Source organism: Buceros rhinoceros, unplaced genomic scaffold (assembly GCF_000710305.1).
Source record: "Buceros rhinoceros silvestris isolate BGI_N320 unplaced genomic scaffold, ASM71030v1 scaffold7997, whole genome shotgun sequence".
Classification (NCBI taxonomy): domain Eukaryota; kingdom Metazoa; phylum Chordata; class Aves; order Bucerotiformes; family Bucerotidae; genus Buceros; species Buceros rhinoceros.
The window spans coordinates 18,327-34,925 of record NW_010422732.1 but is presented as its reverse complement, the minus strand read 5'-3'; the positions used below and the strand labels follow the sequence as shown (position 1 = coordinate 34,925).

Sequence of the window (16,599 nt, the reverse complement as noted above, 5' to 3'; positions counted from 1 at the left end):
GAAATAACCAAAAGCATTTCCTTAATTTACAAAGTAAAGTGATGTGTCAGGTTAATTTCCTATACTAGTTTCAGTTTCAGTAACATCGTTTAGGGCAAGGAATATCAGTACACAGCAATTGTACGTAAATTTGTATGTAAATTGCTATGTAAACATCAGTGAAACTTAAATATCTGTTAGGAATCTCATCTCCTTATCAGATTTGGTAAGCGAGAATGAAACAATGAGACTGTAGCCCAAGCTCTTTACCATTAGCAGTTATTCATATTAATACAACTCCAGCTCACAGCAGCATAACAGAAGTGCAAATGCCTTTCCTAAGCAAAAAAGATTGCTCTATTTTTTTACATCCCATTTAATAAGAAAGGGGATTGAAACTAGTTTATTAATAGGATCATCTGTCACTAGGAAATTAAGTCTTGCACATAAACTGATGCAGTCTTTAGAAATACTAATGTTCTATTATTTAGTCATCATATGTACTCTCAAGGAACATGGACTGGATACTGGCTTGAATCCCTTTCTGAGAGCTAGCACTCTCTGTCCAAAGTCAGTGAACATATGATTTATGCTCATACTTGTTTTCCTTTGAGAACAAGAAGACTGTATTGTGCAAACATAACTCCTAACACAGATTATGCTGCTCTTTACTTCATAATCTACTTCAAATTATGATACTCTTTACTTCAAGTCAGACATGGCATAACACTTCAGTCCTGCAAAGGAAAGCTTCTACAAAGACTTTGATTATGTTTATTTGCACAACTTCTATATTTGACTTGAAAAACATAAATATGTTACAAATATATAAATACATACCTCAAAAGGTTAGATGCTCCAGTTTAAAACCATAACAAAAAATTGTGAGTCTTGTGTGGAGGGGAGGGGTGGTTATGGTGTGGGTTTGTTGTTTTTTTGTTTTTTGTTTTTTGGGGTTTTTTTCTGAAGTAGGGAAATTAGACTTACTTCCTGAAATCTGCTAACAATTTCAGCATGTCTTCATTTGAAAGTTTATTACTGTCTTGTCTGAAGAGAGAAGAAAATCTTGCATTTTTGTCCAGGGTTCCTGAGGCATCTTTAAACAGGGTCCTGAAAGTCAAAAGTTTGCCTTCAGCTGTCTTTAAAAAAGTGCTGAAATTCACTTCAGGAAATTTCTGTCCTACAAATTAGAACATACTGCACCATACTTATATTAATCATTCCATACTCTTGGTATTGTAGGTGAGTTTTATCATATAAATAGCTCAGTCTAACAAATCAGGTGTGAATAATTTCATTCTTAGTAAAATACAAAATATCGACAATAGATTAGCCATATCCAATGTTTTGAATAATAATATTACAAACATTTCTAACTTTTTTCCTGCTACAGAGCTGAAGTGTAAGTTTGTTTTATCAGAAACATTTGGTTAATTGAAAGTAAAACAAGAAATAGTTCAAATAGCACATTAAGTTTTACACATGAGATGCAGAAAACAATGTTAAAGAAAGTTAAGAAAAAAATACAGATTGACAAGATCTGTCTTTACCTGGCTGCCCAGGCAAATGGCATTCTATATTGACCTAACCTCTGGCATGCCTGCTTAGCATTCTTCAAAACTTTCTGTGCAGCCTGCAAGGGACATAAGAAATAGCCATGTTTTAAAAGCTACATTTTTTGCACCAATAGCATACAAGAAGAAAACCCACATACTGACATTGATATGAATTAGGAAATCTTCTTTAGAAGATTAATCCTACTATGTCAGTGAAAGACAAATGAAAATACCTCTTAATAATTCATTTCCGGTTAAGCAGGGTCTGCTGATTCTGCAGCATTTCATGGGTGAAAATACAGACCCATCTACACCCCGATAATACATACTTAAGCATGAAAAAAAATTAGTATATGCAAAACTCATACAAAAGCTAGAACAAAATTTGACTATTTAAAACCAAAATAATGACTCCAGATGTGTTAGGTTTGTGCCTGGGGTATTTGGTAGCAGCGGAAAGGTCTACTGCCATGGCTCCTATAAGAAGCTTTAGTGTGGTCCCCTGGCTCCAAGTCAGACATGCCTCTGGCCAAGGCTGAGCCAATCAGCACCACTACAACAAACATATTTAAGATGGGAAAACCTGTTGGGCAACTGCCTTTGTTTTGGGAGCTTTTTCAGTTTTGGAGGCAAATGGGACAGGAGAGAGACAACCACGTGGACACCCAGGCCAGTGAGGAAGGAGGGAGAGAGGTGCGCTGGAGCAGCTGTTTCCCATTGACCTGTGGTGAGAGAGCAGGCTGAGCCCTTACAGCCCTCAAAGGTCAACAGTGGAGAAGAGTCCCATCTGCAGCCCATGGAGATGGGCTTGCTCCCATGCTGGAGCAAGGCAGTGATCCTGAAGAAGGCTATGACTCAGAGGGGTATGTGGGGGAGTGATCTGTTGCGGGGAGGATTGCTGTCCATGGAAGGGACACATGCTAGTTGGAGTCATGGAGGACTGTCTCCCAAGGGGGAATGCCACATGACCACAACGAAGGGCTGTGAGAAGTTTTCCGTGAGGGGGAAGAAGTGGCAGAAACAACATGGAACCGACTGGTGTCACTGTGGGGAAGGAGGTAGAAAAGCTGGGCCCAGGAATAAAGGAGGAGTGGAGGAGCTGGTATTATTAATTTGAAACAAAACAGAACATAGTGTAATTCCAGAGAATAAAACTAGAAAAAACCTCAAGCTAAGTATTCAACCATATAAAATTATAAGAAAATAAATACCAGAAATGGATGGAATAAGTTAATATAACCACGGAAGTTCCTAGTGGCTCCTCTTGCAGTACAGGGCAATACAAGGCTAACACTCAGGATCAAATCTGGGAACACTTGAGCTTACTTAACCTTTCCATGTGGCTCAGGCCCAAGCCCACCAAATTCAGTTACTCAGTTCAGGTTTGTTTTAACTTAGTAACAGTCAGCATTCACTTCGAAACCAGACTCCTAAAATACAAAGCTACTGTTTTCCAATGATAGCTGAAAAAAAAAAATCTGAAGTATTCCTGGAATAGGCAAGTCAGTAGTCTGATCTATATTAAGACTAAGTGAAAAATACAGGTTTTTTACATGTAGCTTAGCCAGCATTAAATTAGTATGAAAGAACTCTGTTTCTCTGCAGAGACTGAAAGTTAACCCTCCTTTTTCCCTTTCACTAGCTGAAAACAGGAAGAATGTCAACAGTAGCTAACATTGCTTACAAAAAAAAAAAACCACCAACCCTTTTCTCCTAGTATCCTGGCCCAACTATTTAAGCACAACAAAAATAAAACTCTATTTCTCCATGACAGACAAGAAGCAGCAACTGACAAAGCTTCTTATAGATACATTTCCAAAAACATCAGAATGTTATGTCATCCTAGACTCCTGTAAACTTAAGATGTTTCAGCTGTTTATTTCCTAAAAGTGATTTGGAGTTCTATCAAATCTGCAAAGCATTCTATATATAAAACCAGAGGCTTAATGAGCTCAATAGTTGTGAAAGAAAAAAAACAGAAAGAGGCCAGATAAAGTTACAGTAAACTATGGTCACCAGAAAGTGACACAAAGGAGAAGTCAACAATCATGACATAGTAACTAAGATGCACTAAGAGACGTATACAGTTAATTTCTGATCTATATTTAACACTTCTTTGGTTAACGATTTTCAACTCAACTTTCACATTGACTTCTAATAGTCTTTTCCCAAATCAGTTCAAAGCCACTTTTAAAAGTATAGATTATGTCACATTCATCATGGCTTGGCTTCGTGAACAAAGATCTGGGAAGGGCTTTTCCCATGCTCACTGCAAGCGATGAGTGCACCCTTCAGGCCTGCGCGGTGGATTTTTTAGGTGAGGCACCAGCGTGCGCAGAACTGGCTCCACCCTTTACACCTGAGGTTTATCTGCCAGGGCCTAGCGAGCTTGGATGGTGACAACGAAGTCCTCGGGTTGTAGGTTTGGTTAGAGTATCCTTCTCTTAGATGGATGCCTTACAAGGCTAACCGAGCTCCATCTGCCTGGGTTTGTAGTCAGAGTTGTCCTTCTCCTAGGATGGTTGCCCGAAGGCTAGTGAGGCCATCCTGCCTGTGGACACACTTTGTCTGACCCTTCAGTTGAGACCTGTCTGGCTTGGGAGACCCCACCAGAGGCACACGCCACCACCAGCAGAGCTCTCAACCTCACAAGGGCACACAAGCTCCTTCCCCACAGCAAGGGGGTACCTGTGAAAGAGTCACTGCTCTTCCTCCAGACATCACAGACCCGGGCGCGGGGCAGACGGGGCCTGCCAAGAACGGGAGTCCTGGAGGGTTATGTCATGATTATAAAAAGCTAAAATACATTCCCAATAGTAAGACAGACTTAATTTGTAAAATTTCAGTTCATAATAGTTAATAGCAATACCTACAACTTACTAAATCAAATCATCCAGTTATCTGAATTTCCTATAACAGGACTAAGCTCTTTATTGATATTTCTTAGTTTCAAATCAAACCATCTTGCCTCAGCATTTTTTCCGTGCCATAGAAGATGACAACATACCTTTGAAGAATCTGAACTTTTCATATACGGCTCAGCACAATGTGTAATACTTCCCTGTAACACTTTTTCTATTCTAGCCACGAGGAAAATGTCCGTATGAGGACACGTGACTGAGAATATTCCCTGGGGGAAAAAAAAAAAAAAAAAGGAAAACTCACACACATTTTACATTGCATAATAAAAAGCTATACAAAGCACGTAAGCTACTTGTATCCAAAATCCTACTAATTCCTAGTTCTTACCTGCTTTGGATATTGTAACACAGTTTCATGAATGCCTTGAATTCTGTGTAAACTATCACCACTACCATTCATCATCTGTTGAGATGCATTGGATATCATGTGCCTTACTGAGTCGTGGTTCAAATCAACATGGAAATCTGCTGAAATCTTCCGGTTGTTTTTTATATCAAATAGCGATAATGTGACAAAGAAAGGTTCTACCTAGACATTCAAATAAAAGAAGTGTCATTGCTGGCATCTATAATTACTGTAACAGTGTGTATGAAAGGAAGATGAGTAACGTTTTTATAAAGAGTTACACATAGCCATCACTCCAATTATTACTGACAGATGTAAAAGACAGTAAAAGAAAAATTCCACTTTCTACAATACAACAAGATTAGTAGCAAAATTACTTTTCATAGCATTTAGGCTCTCATTTTGATTTGAGAGTAGAAAAGGAGTAGAAAATCCCTGCAATGAAAGTTTGACAATCACTGCAAGGAACTCTTGCCATTAAGAACAATGCCAACAAAATATTAAAATATTCATTACAATATTAACAGAAAATAATTATTTACATTTGTCGTTGGTCCTTCTTCATTTTCTGCAACACAGCTTTGCAAATTAAAAGATAAATCATTACACTTCACAAGAATTTTTTTTCCAAATTTCTCTTCAAATGGTTTCACTTCCGGTTCAATACCAGAAAAGTCAAGTTTCTTTAAAAAGAGGAAAAAAAAAATTAAGGTAAGCTGTTTCTAATCTCAAAAGGATCAACATAAAAGAAAATAACATGCTTCCTTGTAAAAAAGTCTAACCTGTGCATCTGGATCCAAGGCAAAAAGTTTAACTCTGCTTTCACTTTTCAGCTTTATTTCGGCTTCTCTGGTACTCTGTTCAAAATAGAAAAGAAGTCTTAGAATCACTCTATTAAGTAATTTTCAATTTTATTCCTTTTTCTGGGATGTTCAAAGCTTTACATGTTTTTATTTCACGCACTCTTCTCTCCCTAACTGAGCTTTCCTTAGTTTAAAATACTTCATCATGTCCAAGTAAATTTGAGGGAAGGTTGCTTGACCCAGATACTCGATACCAGCAAAGCACTGGCAAACTTTGTTTGTTCAACAGCTGATATGATTAAGAAATACAGAACTAAACTGTGAAGAAGTTTAAAGATGGCAATAAGGCTGCATCTATACTTGGGAAAGGGAACAGTCAGTGGCAAGAACTGAAGAGGAAGACAACTTAGTCATAGGAGCAAGACAGAAACTATTTCAGCTAAAGCATCTTGAAAAGTTTTAGAATAGTTGGTGGTTTGTGCACTAGAGACAAGACAAAAACATGCAATTTTGACTGACTGATCAGGGTCAGTTGGTCAGGAACTGAAAACATGTGGTCACAGACCTTGTCTACAGCACAGCTGTGACTCTCTAATTCCATTTCCTCATCTGTAAAACAGGAACAATGTTTTCCATCCTTGAGGAATACCGGGACCCAAAATAGTTAAGTAGGTATGTGGCCACACCGATCATGACAATCATGTTGTTATTTAAGATAGAAGTCTGATTTGTTTTCTCTGAAGATTAAAACAAACAAACAAAGAACAACAAACCTCCTATATTCACTCTTGGTACTTGACAGATAAAAGGAACGTGAAGTAGGCGTGACAGACAGACAGAGATATGTGTGCACATCTGTGCATTTAAGAGCACAATAACAGTTTATGGTATAAGCTAGCAGCTGTTGAGCGAAAAAAGAAGGCTTGGAGATGTACTCAAAAGGGTTAAACCCTTCCTAGGAAGAATGCTTTTTTCCCCCCTACTGTCAGGTGCTCTACAATCACCCCTGAAGGAATTTCTCTTTCCTCATACGGATATGAGGTCAGCTATTGTGAAAAATCTCCTCCTAGAACCAACAAAAGTAAAGCAACTATAAACTCTAAAAGAAGGTTCGATGCCTTTTAAGTCTTCCACTGGGGAAAACAGAATGAAACCCAAACTCAAATAACAGCTGAAAAGACAATGCAAGAAAGAATAGAGGACAAAAAAAAAAAAAAAAAAAAAAAAAAAAAAAAAAAAAAAAAATCTTCAACACACAGCATTTATCTAAAGTAATCACAGCACAAACAACGTACTAATGCAGATTTTTCCCTGTACTTCTCAGGGAAAAAAGGCTAGAAAAGAACATTGGAGCAAATTATTCTGAGAGGTAGTATTTAGTAAAGATGAACTAGAATGGGAAAAGCTAAAAACTTACTTTGAAGGAAACAGAAACTTAAATGGATTATAACCATGGAGTTAAAAAAAAGCCACTGCTTAAAAGAGCTGAGAAAAACAACACACTAGAAAAACATCCAGCTTAAAGAGCTGCATGCTTCCGATCAGAAGGTTATGGAAACAGGAAGCAGCATTTGTAGTACAAGAGCTGTATGCAGGTGCTGCAGCCCTGAATAAAAGTCCCCTCTGGAAGTCATATGGAACCTAAGCATTCAAATAACTCTGACTCTATAAAAGAAAGAAAAATCTTCTATACAATAAGAGCGTTTAATTTTATGTTTGTTTCTGAAATAGATTTTCATAGCCTAATGTAAGCATGCTTTTTGATGCTTAAGCTCTTCCAAGGAAAACTTGATCTTATGCACCATAATCCAAACTAATTTCCAAATACAGTTGTAGCTAGAGTTAGATTATCGCATAACAGCTTTTGTGTACATGTGCTACATTGATTACAAAGCAATAACAGAGAGAATTAAGCCAGCCAACCAGTTTGGGTGCTAAAAGCCTGTTACTGTATTCTGACTAGATTTTTTTTATATGTTAGCTATTGTAATAGATAGAATTTGTTTTACTGCTTTGCTCTCAATTTATAAGCTGCACTCCCTTCAGAAGTAGTTACTAGGTCAAACAGATCCTCAGAAAAGAAGGGGAGAACATTCCAGAACATGATCAAGAAGAAAACTTTCCAGACTGCAGGCTGTGCTACACAGAAGAGTAAGGAAGTCGCAGGAAGGAGTTTGGATTCTGCAACTTCAATAGAAAAAGGTCACCAGCTGCAGTCCTTAGGTGATCTAAGGAAAAAAATCTTCCTTAGAGAACTCAGAAAACTCATTGCAACACACAAGTCACTGATTTAACCAAAATGAAGTCTGCAAACAGGCTGAGAGTTACTGTTACTATGGCAATACAGGAAGTACCAATGAACTTGCCAGCTCACTACAAATACAAGCATCTTAAAAGACATTCACATCATCAAAAAGTACAAAAAAAATACAGAAAATATGCAAAATACAACAAACTAATAAAATAATAAAACATGCTGCTTTTAAACTGCACTTCAAGATTTATATAAGCAACTTTAAGACATCAGCTAGCTTGCTTCCAAAAGCAGAAAAAGTTCAGTAACCACGTCCATTCATGAAAGAGCTAAACTTCCAAAGCACCACAAACTGACTGGAAGCTAAAAGCCAATACCTTACCTTTACTGACAGGTCATGTGGCTAACTTAGGTTTAGTACTTTATATGCTGAGTTTGCATTTACAATATATATTACCTTGGCAATTTCAGGATAGTAGTTATCAAAACTACTTGAGGAGCTTTCCATTTTGCTTTGTTCATCATCTGAAAAGATAAAACCACATTTAAAAAAAAAATGAAAAACTGGACAAACCAGAAGACCAAACTACTTACAAATCTCTGTAGCAAAGGTGTTTCTGATTTTTTTTTTAAACTTCTACTCCTTCAGAAAATGACACTTGTTAACAAAACCAGGTTGTGGACAACTTCAACATTTCATTTTGACACAGTGACTTCTTGGAGTACGTAACCAGTTACATTAATTTGTAAAGTAATTTACAATCTTACAGTTATTTACAATCTTATCTAGAAAATAGCTTTAATATTACTTTTTGTATCTCTATGGGGAAAGGGGCTACTCACTGAACAAATCTGCATTACTCTTTCCACTGTGCACTGTAACTTGATTTCAAAACAAACTCCCTCTCTTCATTAGGTTCCCAGCTCTACGCCTCAACGGTTACTGGAGTTACAAAGCAACCATTCAGCTAGCTATAAGCACTTCATATTCTAAGGTCAACTGGGGACCATTGTCTGAAATTCCAGCTACAGGATTCTCTTTTTATCTGATTTGCTTTATTCGCAAACATCATGTAAATTCCAGCAACATTCATCAAATTTCGCTGCACATCTAGACTATCCTTCTGTCACCAAACTATCAATTACACCTACATCACATTCCTTACAGATTCTGTTAGCCTCACCTATTCTTAAAGGGCTCCAACAGAAAAGATTCTACACCCAAGCAATCTATTTCAGTACTTCAGGGAAATATTTGTGGTCAAGGAAGTTACACCTAACTTTTGAGTGCCTCACGGTGATCACAGTTTCTTATTCTTCTACCTACAGTGACCACGGAACAGATCATTCCATTTTCAGCAGCATTTTACACATTTGAAAACAGGCTCCTCACGAGTTTTCTCTTTTCCCTAAAGTGCCTCAGTCCTGATTTTTCATTGTGGGTTCTGTTTTTCCAGGCTTCTGATCAGTCTGATTATTCTCTTCTCAATTGGAATCAACATAGAACAGTGCTATTTTAATACCAAAAGGTAAAAACTCATCAGTTCAAACAGTGAAAAGGCCTATAATTTTTATGACCAAAGAAAATAAAAATATTTAGACACAGTAAAACTTTTATTTCCAAATGCATGCACACAGACATTGTTCCATAACTGCATTAGTATTGCTAGAAACCCTGCTTACCTTCATGAGACTCTCCATTCCTTTTTTCTTGCATTGCAGCCTCAAAGTTGAGCTGAAGGATTTTGTTCAAAGTGTTTATCCATTCTTCCATTTCAAGTTCACTATCCGCAGCTAAAAGGTAACTGCTCTTGTCTTGCATTTTGAGCTCAAATGCAAAACGTCTCACTTTATTGTTCTATAAGAAGATAAAAGATCTTTAAAATATCCTTATATACTGCCTACTCTCAAAAGAAGTTACATGTATTTCAGATCTCTCAACAAAAAAATACAGTTTAGTATTTTGAACAAGTGTACTATAATTACAGTTTTTCCTCTCTTGACTTTTGACTTTTTCAAGTTATTGGTACCGTTGCAACAAGTAGAAGTACGAAAGATAACACCCTGTTTTTCAGTTTCCCCTCATCATTCTGCTTTGTAATAATTTTTAAAAACCATGAAAATCCAGTTTTCAAGTATCAGTATCTTCATGTACTTGGATCATCTGATCTACCGATCTACTACATCTATATCAAGATCTACTGATTTTAAAAAGCATGAAATTCTAATAATATTTGAGTGAGAATCATTTGCATGTTGGGATTTTGAACCGGAGGTTAAATCATAACTAACCTCCACTCTGAATACCCAGATATTGCTAGTCTTTTAAAGACATGTGAAGTTGGGAAACAATCCTTTGTTCCTCAACCACTATTGTCATCCTTTTTTGCACAATTTAAATCAAGGCTTCAAATGCTATCTAACTTGACTCATGTTCCTGGGAAAGAATTCACAAGTCTTAAAGAAAAATTCTATACTATCATCAATTTAATTTAAAAAATTGGTAATTCATGAGATAAACATTAAAACAAACAATAAGACAAGCTTAATGGTTGGGGGATTTTTTTGTTTGTTTAAGTTGAACTAAATGCCAAACTATATTTTATTTTTGCTGCACCTCAGATTTTTCAATTAACAGACCAACTGCTGCCTGGCAAAACAGTCAGCTTTCTACCAAAGACGAGTTTTTGTAAAGAAGAATATGAACAAATGTATGGACTCCAGATCTAAGGCAGTTTTATCAATTTAAATCAGTACTGAGAGAAATAAAAAAATTTTAAGAACAGTAACCTTTAACTTTTCACAGAATAAAACCTTGACACAGGTGGTACATATTCGCAATTCTCATTTTTTTACAAAACATTGAATTAGAGCAAGTATTCCTATACACAACTAGATGTGTAAATATATACATTGCACATATTATGTGACTGCACTTCTCTGTGAGTCAGAAAAGTCTCAATATACTTCAGTATTAAAACAAAACACCAAAAAAACCAAAAACCAAACAGTATTTTGGGAATTCTTGTCTTTTCCTTTAATGTTTTTAAGTTTTGGGAAAACAAAACACCACAAATCCCCCAAACAAAACAACAGAAAATACATTTTCACTGAACTTTGCCTATATCTGTCCAAGTTAACAAAACCTTTTTTTTTAATCAGGTATGTTGTGCCTGACAAAACAATCACATGCTGTACTGTAAATACATAACAGAATCACAAGTAAAAAAATATAATAAAAATCTTTTCTTTGGCACTTGCTACTGACAAACATTTTACCAAAGTCCTCAACTTTCTAAAATAAAGAAAAGCTCATAGAAGTAATGTTATAAAGGTCAAATGAAAGCATCTGGACTGTATTTAACACAATTCCCACAACAAAAATCCCACACAAGAAGATATGCAAAACATTTTACAGCTCTTTTAAGCACAAAATGTAACTGAAATGAACTTTAATTTTGTGCTATTGGTTACTTTACCACCATTTAAGTCTGGGGAGTTTTGTGTATTTGCCTTAAAATTTTGTTTGATATTTTTGATAAATATTTGACTTCAACTAGCAACTTATGTTCTTTTCAGAAAGATTTTAAAAATTCATCTCTTGCCCTTTAAAATCTTGTTCACTGTTTCTGCAAGATGTAGCATGTCTAATTGTTTCTCTCCATAATAGGTACTTAGCTACAACTAACAGAAGTTACCTGTATTTTAGGAAAATCCATTGCTATCAAATACAGAACTAACTGGAGAACTGGCAGTATAATTATTACCTGAACCACTCCCATGCATGAATCTAGAAATATTGATCCTTTAGGTTCTTTTGATATTTTTTCATCTTTATAGAAATTGAGATTATAAGATCCATCACCAAGCTGGATTAAGTGAAAAAATCTTCTTTTAAATGACTATTGAAAAGAAAGGAGGAAAGAAAAAGAATTACAATATTAGCACTAATCAGATTCATAATACAAGTGCTATTTATACAGTAGGTTAAAGAAAAAAGCTTTTATTTATATATAAGCTAATCAGTACCCTCAGAAAATAAAACAGAAATTAATTTAAGAATTCAACTTAAAAATCTGCAGCCAGATTGAATTATATTATTTGAAAGTATTTTCAACCCACTGAAAGGTATTTAAAACTGACTCCATAATATTACTCATAATAAATATCTATTGTGATAACTGTAAAAATAACTCAAGTGTGTTTCTAAATACAGAGGCAATACAAATAAAAACTTGTATCACATCGTCCCTTTTCTACTAATAACATACCAGCGCCCAGATAAGAAAACTAAGACACCACACTTCTCCCGCATACTGGATTTTTGATGCATTTTTTCTGATTTAAGTAGAATAGAAGTAAGATTTCACAGCTGTAAATTACATACGAGCATACTTCTTTCATCCCACGCTGGATTTTTTTTGAGAAGTAAACCACACAAAATTGACAACTCAAAGGCACAGTGATATTTAAGACTGGTGTTCAGTTTATACGACGCATCAGACAAACTTACTCTCATTGTCACACTGATTGCACTATTCATATTGCCTTTGTACAGCCATCCTTGTTTTGTTATTCCACCCTTCTGAGACCCAAGAGATGCTGCATCCTGGAGATGAAGAAAAGGACAGGGGAAAAAAAAACCCCAAAAGTTTTGCACCACAGTCTGTAACTGCTGTATTTATCAAAAATTTCAGAAATGACTTTTAAAAGATAGAATAGCTATTCTCATAATGTAATTACAATAATGTACTATGAGTTCCGGCTGAAATTCTATGGCTTTCTAATTCCAATTATTCTATTTGAAGACCAGAAAATTTACTTCATCTAACTTTTGATAGGTAAATATAGGCTTTCTTTATGGCCAGCAGGGTGATCCAGCTTCTAGATAGCTAAATATTAGTCAAATAAACCCCACTGAAATAGAGGAAAGAGGGAAAACTCAAAACACTTCCTTATGTTTATTTTGTGAGCTTTTTCATATAGCCTAACCTTCCAGAGCAAGGATTTTTACTAATTTCTATTACCAAAAAGAACAATGTAAATTCATGCTTATCCAAAACTTCAACTGAGATTTCTCAAACCATTTTGCTTTGTATGTGTTACTTCAAAAACAGTACGTATTTAAGCATTTACAGAGAAATAAGCCCTGAATGCTTGAATTGGATCTGGCCTTTTACAGATTAGAACAAAGCTTCCTAAAGAGAACAAGACCTAACTTGGCAGTAACGACAAGTTCACAAACAGCAGATCCAATGCACACATTGTGCATCACACCCTGTGTACCACACACTGCCTGTATACCACTTCCATCTGCCGGCCGATGGAACTTAGTAACTACATCAGAACCACAGGATGTTAGCAACTACCAAAAAGCAGTGTTCTACTTTCAAAACTAACCAAAATGACAGATTTATAATTGCTACAGAATAAATATTAAATCACTAATTCAAGTAATCTTTTAGAGCAGTACCAAGCTGACTTTACCATGGTTTCCAGTTGACGTAACACATTTTGACATAAAACTATTAATGAATTAGACATGTGGATTTTCAACCATCCAAAGGAGAAATACTCCTGATAATTTACTATTATTTCAAACATTCAAAATTGGCTGAGTATCCAGTTGAAAAGACGATAAAACTTCCTCAAGTGCCGCAACTACTTTTTCTAATTCCTTTTCTCAGCTAATAAGAGAACATACAACAAAAAGCGATTAGATATGGGGGACAGAGACATTAGTTCAAAAACTGAACATTAAAAACAGATTTTGGAATAATATTAATTAGTTTCTGGAACCAAATCAAGGAACATTCTGTAAAATGTTACTATTTAATTTATGTACAGCTTATTTATTCTGTCTAGCTTGCATACTCATATGCATATGCACATGAGAACTTCAAAAAGCTGCAAACAGAAGGTAAAAGATGCATCAATCTGTGCCTTCAAAAATTCTAGTCAGCTTGATACTATGGAAGTTAGGCCCAGTAAGGAGGACATGGTCACCAACTATCAGAGCATCTGATATAATGCCCCCAAAGCGTAGACCAGAAACACTCAGTACATTTTCATTTGCCCCACTGTCCAAACAGTACAGTCTACTTATCTCATGTTTTGAGGTCATTACCTCTCACTCCTGTTCTATTACCTGGATAATCATTTTTCTTGTACAACAATCAAGATACAGAGACAACAACATAAAACACTGGTTCCCAACTATGATTATCCACCTCCACTGGTGGAGTTATCCCTGAGGATAGGGTGGTTTAAAACTACTTTTACAAGCATAAGATGATGAGTTACCACCAAAATTTGGCACAAAACAACCAATGCTTTTCTATAATTTCACAAACCATACATAGGACCACCTGACACGAAAAGAATTCCTTCATTACCTGTGTTAGAAAAAGTTCAGATTTAGCTCTGGTAACTCTTTTTTCCAATTCAAAGTCTCTGAGGTGCACTGTTTCCCAACTGTGTTGAACTGCATGATGCTTCCTAACAATAAAACTGACTATCACTTGGGCCTCTCTAGTTACACCATTTCTGTCTGTCAGGGAGAATTCCTGCATACAGAGCTAAAAAGCTACTGAATCATTCCACTGTCATTAACACCTGTTAATACAAACCCCCCCCCCCAGAACTCAATCGTTAACACGTGACTTATACACTTAAAATATATTTCCTGTTTCCAAGTTGAAGTTAATTTCCTCACTTTTATTATTACTGTTGCACACTGTGCTTCACTTTTTTTAATGAACTTTCCCACAAACTCAGCTCCAAAATCTACTTCAACCGCAACTGTTTCAATAAAAACAGTTCCTTATCTTGATCCCATACCCCAGGCTGATTTAAAAATTCCGTTAACAAACATCAACCTGATGGCCTGATAGTCCAAATTAGCTCTGGAAAGGTAATTCTCTCCTTTTTAATGACGCAAAGATTAAACTAATCTTTAGCTGGTTTTCCTCCTATTTTTAATCACTTGCAGCTCTTTGTTTTCTATCATTTTTTTAATAAATCAGCTTTCTTAATAAAACGTCTTAAAAATAAAACCAAAATTAATCAAAAAGACGACCAAACAACTCTTAATTTGAGATTTGCATATATGCTTTTTGGCATAGGAAGATGTTAATGTTTGAAAGAAAACCCTTTTGCATTAATTCTTCCCTTGAGGAAAGAATTTATGGTCCACCCACCCTATTCCTTTTCTTCCCAGCACGTTATTTTCTTGTGTTTATATTTTAAGTTCTTCAAAGAGTCACAGACCTCTTCTCCAGTGACTCTACCTCTGAAAGGGATATGATGTTCCTGCCTGCTCTGACAGAAAACTGAGCAGAAGAGAAATGGCAGTCCTTTCCACTTATACTTCCTAGTAAAAAAACATACCACCTGATAATAGCCAAGCTATAGCTTTTCAGTGTTTAAGTAACTATAGACTTAAGTACTTTTCCTAGTAACACAATTAAATCTCTATTTAATTTCTTGTTTGACTCATTTCTCTTGTCAGAAATACTGTCAGTAAATAATACCTAGTCTTTTTAATTTTCCATATAATAGAAAACATAATCATTCCCATCTTACAAATAAAAAGACTGATGCGGATGTATACTTGTCCAAATACCACAGTGCAGATCAATAACAGAACTGTAGAAACAGTATCCTGAGACCATCTGTTCAGGAATCTACCTACTCAGATGCATTCCCTGGACTACTTTTTTTCACAGGACAGTAAGGAACTACTTTTTTTTCATATACAGCAGCTCTAAATACAAGCAATTTAGAAGCAAAGTAATTGTCAAAGGGTAAAACCCATAAAAAGTAATTTTATTTGATTTTAATTCTTTTCTGCAATGTGAGAGTTCAAGTACTTGTAAGAAAATGAAACAATGGAATTTAAACACTGCTTTGAAACAGGGTGAGGTAAAAATCAATTAAGTCACAAAAATAACAGAAACAGTTACTGAAAAAAGTCTTTGACACTTGAAACATACTTGAAAATCGCTTGAGGCTACAGGTATCTCTGGCTTTCCTAAGCCAATGACAAAAAAGAATATACCTTGGGGTTTCAGTCAATTTTTTTTTGCTTTTGTTTCCCTGACAGATCTCCAGGTCTTATCCTGTACTCAAATTTGTGACAAACTAACTTTAACTCGCACTGTGCGCTATACTGTCTTGCGTACTTAAGTTTGTGTACTGTCATATTGGAAAGGCTTCACCCACGATTTCACTCAACTTCATGACTAAACTGCATGAAAAATTTCTGTATACATAACCAGTGTAACACAAGACAGATTTTATGAAAGCTGAAGGATTATATGTCACCAAGTATTAAAATTTCAATTTCACCGTATGTCTAAACTTGTTCTGCTCACATGACAGATCTCAGAACTACAAGGTTATTTAAAAGGAGATAGATAAAATAACTACATTTTTTTTCAATCAGGCTGTTCAAGCTAATGTCTTTTTTCATTTACTGACATCAACACCTAATCTAACTTGTAACCTCTCCTTACCCAACATTCTTTACTAAAAGCAATAAGAAGTAAGGAATTACTATTATCTCACCTCATCTTTATCTGCTTCTTCATCCACTTCATATAAATGAACTGGAAGCTTCTCCGATTTTGTCCCTTTACTAGGAAAGAAAAAGCTTCTAAAATACTAGAAATTTTGTGATTATTTATATATTTTATAGGAAAATAACATCTTTATTTTTGCAGCTAACTGAAGAGAAAAA

General features: G+C 35.6%; 1 protein-coding gene across 1 annotated transcript in view; it reads right to left on the bottom strand.

Annotated features, from left to right (window-relative positions):
• DOCK9 (dedicator of cytokinesis 9) overlaps positions 1–16,599 on the bottom strand; it is a gene marked incomplete at its 3' end in the record, with an annotated part of 95,219 nt that overhangs the window by 60,739 nt on the left and 17,881 nt on the right. Inside the window, exons 5-15 of the mRNA XM_010140152.1 lie at positions 16,428–16,497; positions 12,373–12,468; positions 11,627–11,761; positions 9,543–9,717; positions 8,317–8,384; positions 5,585–5,659; positions 5,345–5,485; positions 4,785–4,985; positions 4,543–4,665; positions 1,530–1,612; positions 967–1,089 (exon numbers count right to left, since the gene is read on the bottom strand). Coding sequence (XP_010138454.1) covers positions 967–1,089; positions 1,530–1,612; positions 4,543–4,665; positions 4,785–4,985; positions 5,345–5,485; positions 5,585–5,659; positions 8,317–8,384; positions 9,543–9,717; positions 11,627–11,761; positions 12,373–12,468; positions 16,428–16,497 — 1,290 coding nt within the window. The remainder of the gene's footprint in view (positions 1–966; positions 1,090–1,529; positions 1,613–4,542; positions 4,666–4,784; positions 4,986–5,344; positions 5,486–5,584; positions 5,660–8,316; positions 8,385–9,542; positions 9,718–11,626; positions 11,762–12,372; positions 12,469–16,427; positions 16,498–16,599) is intronic.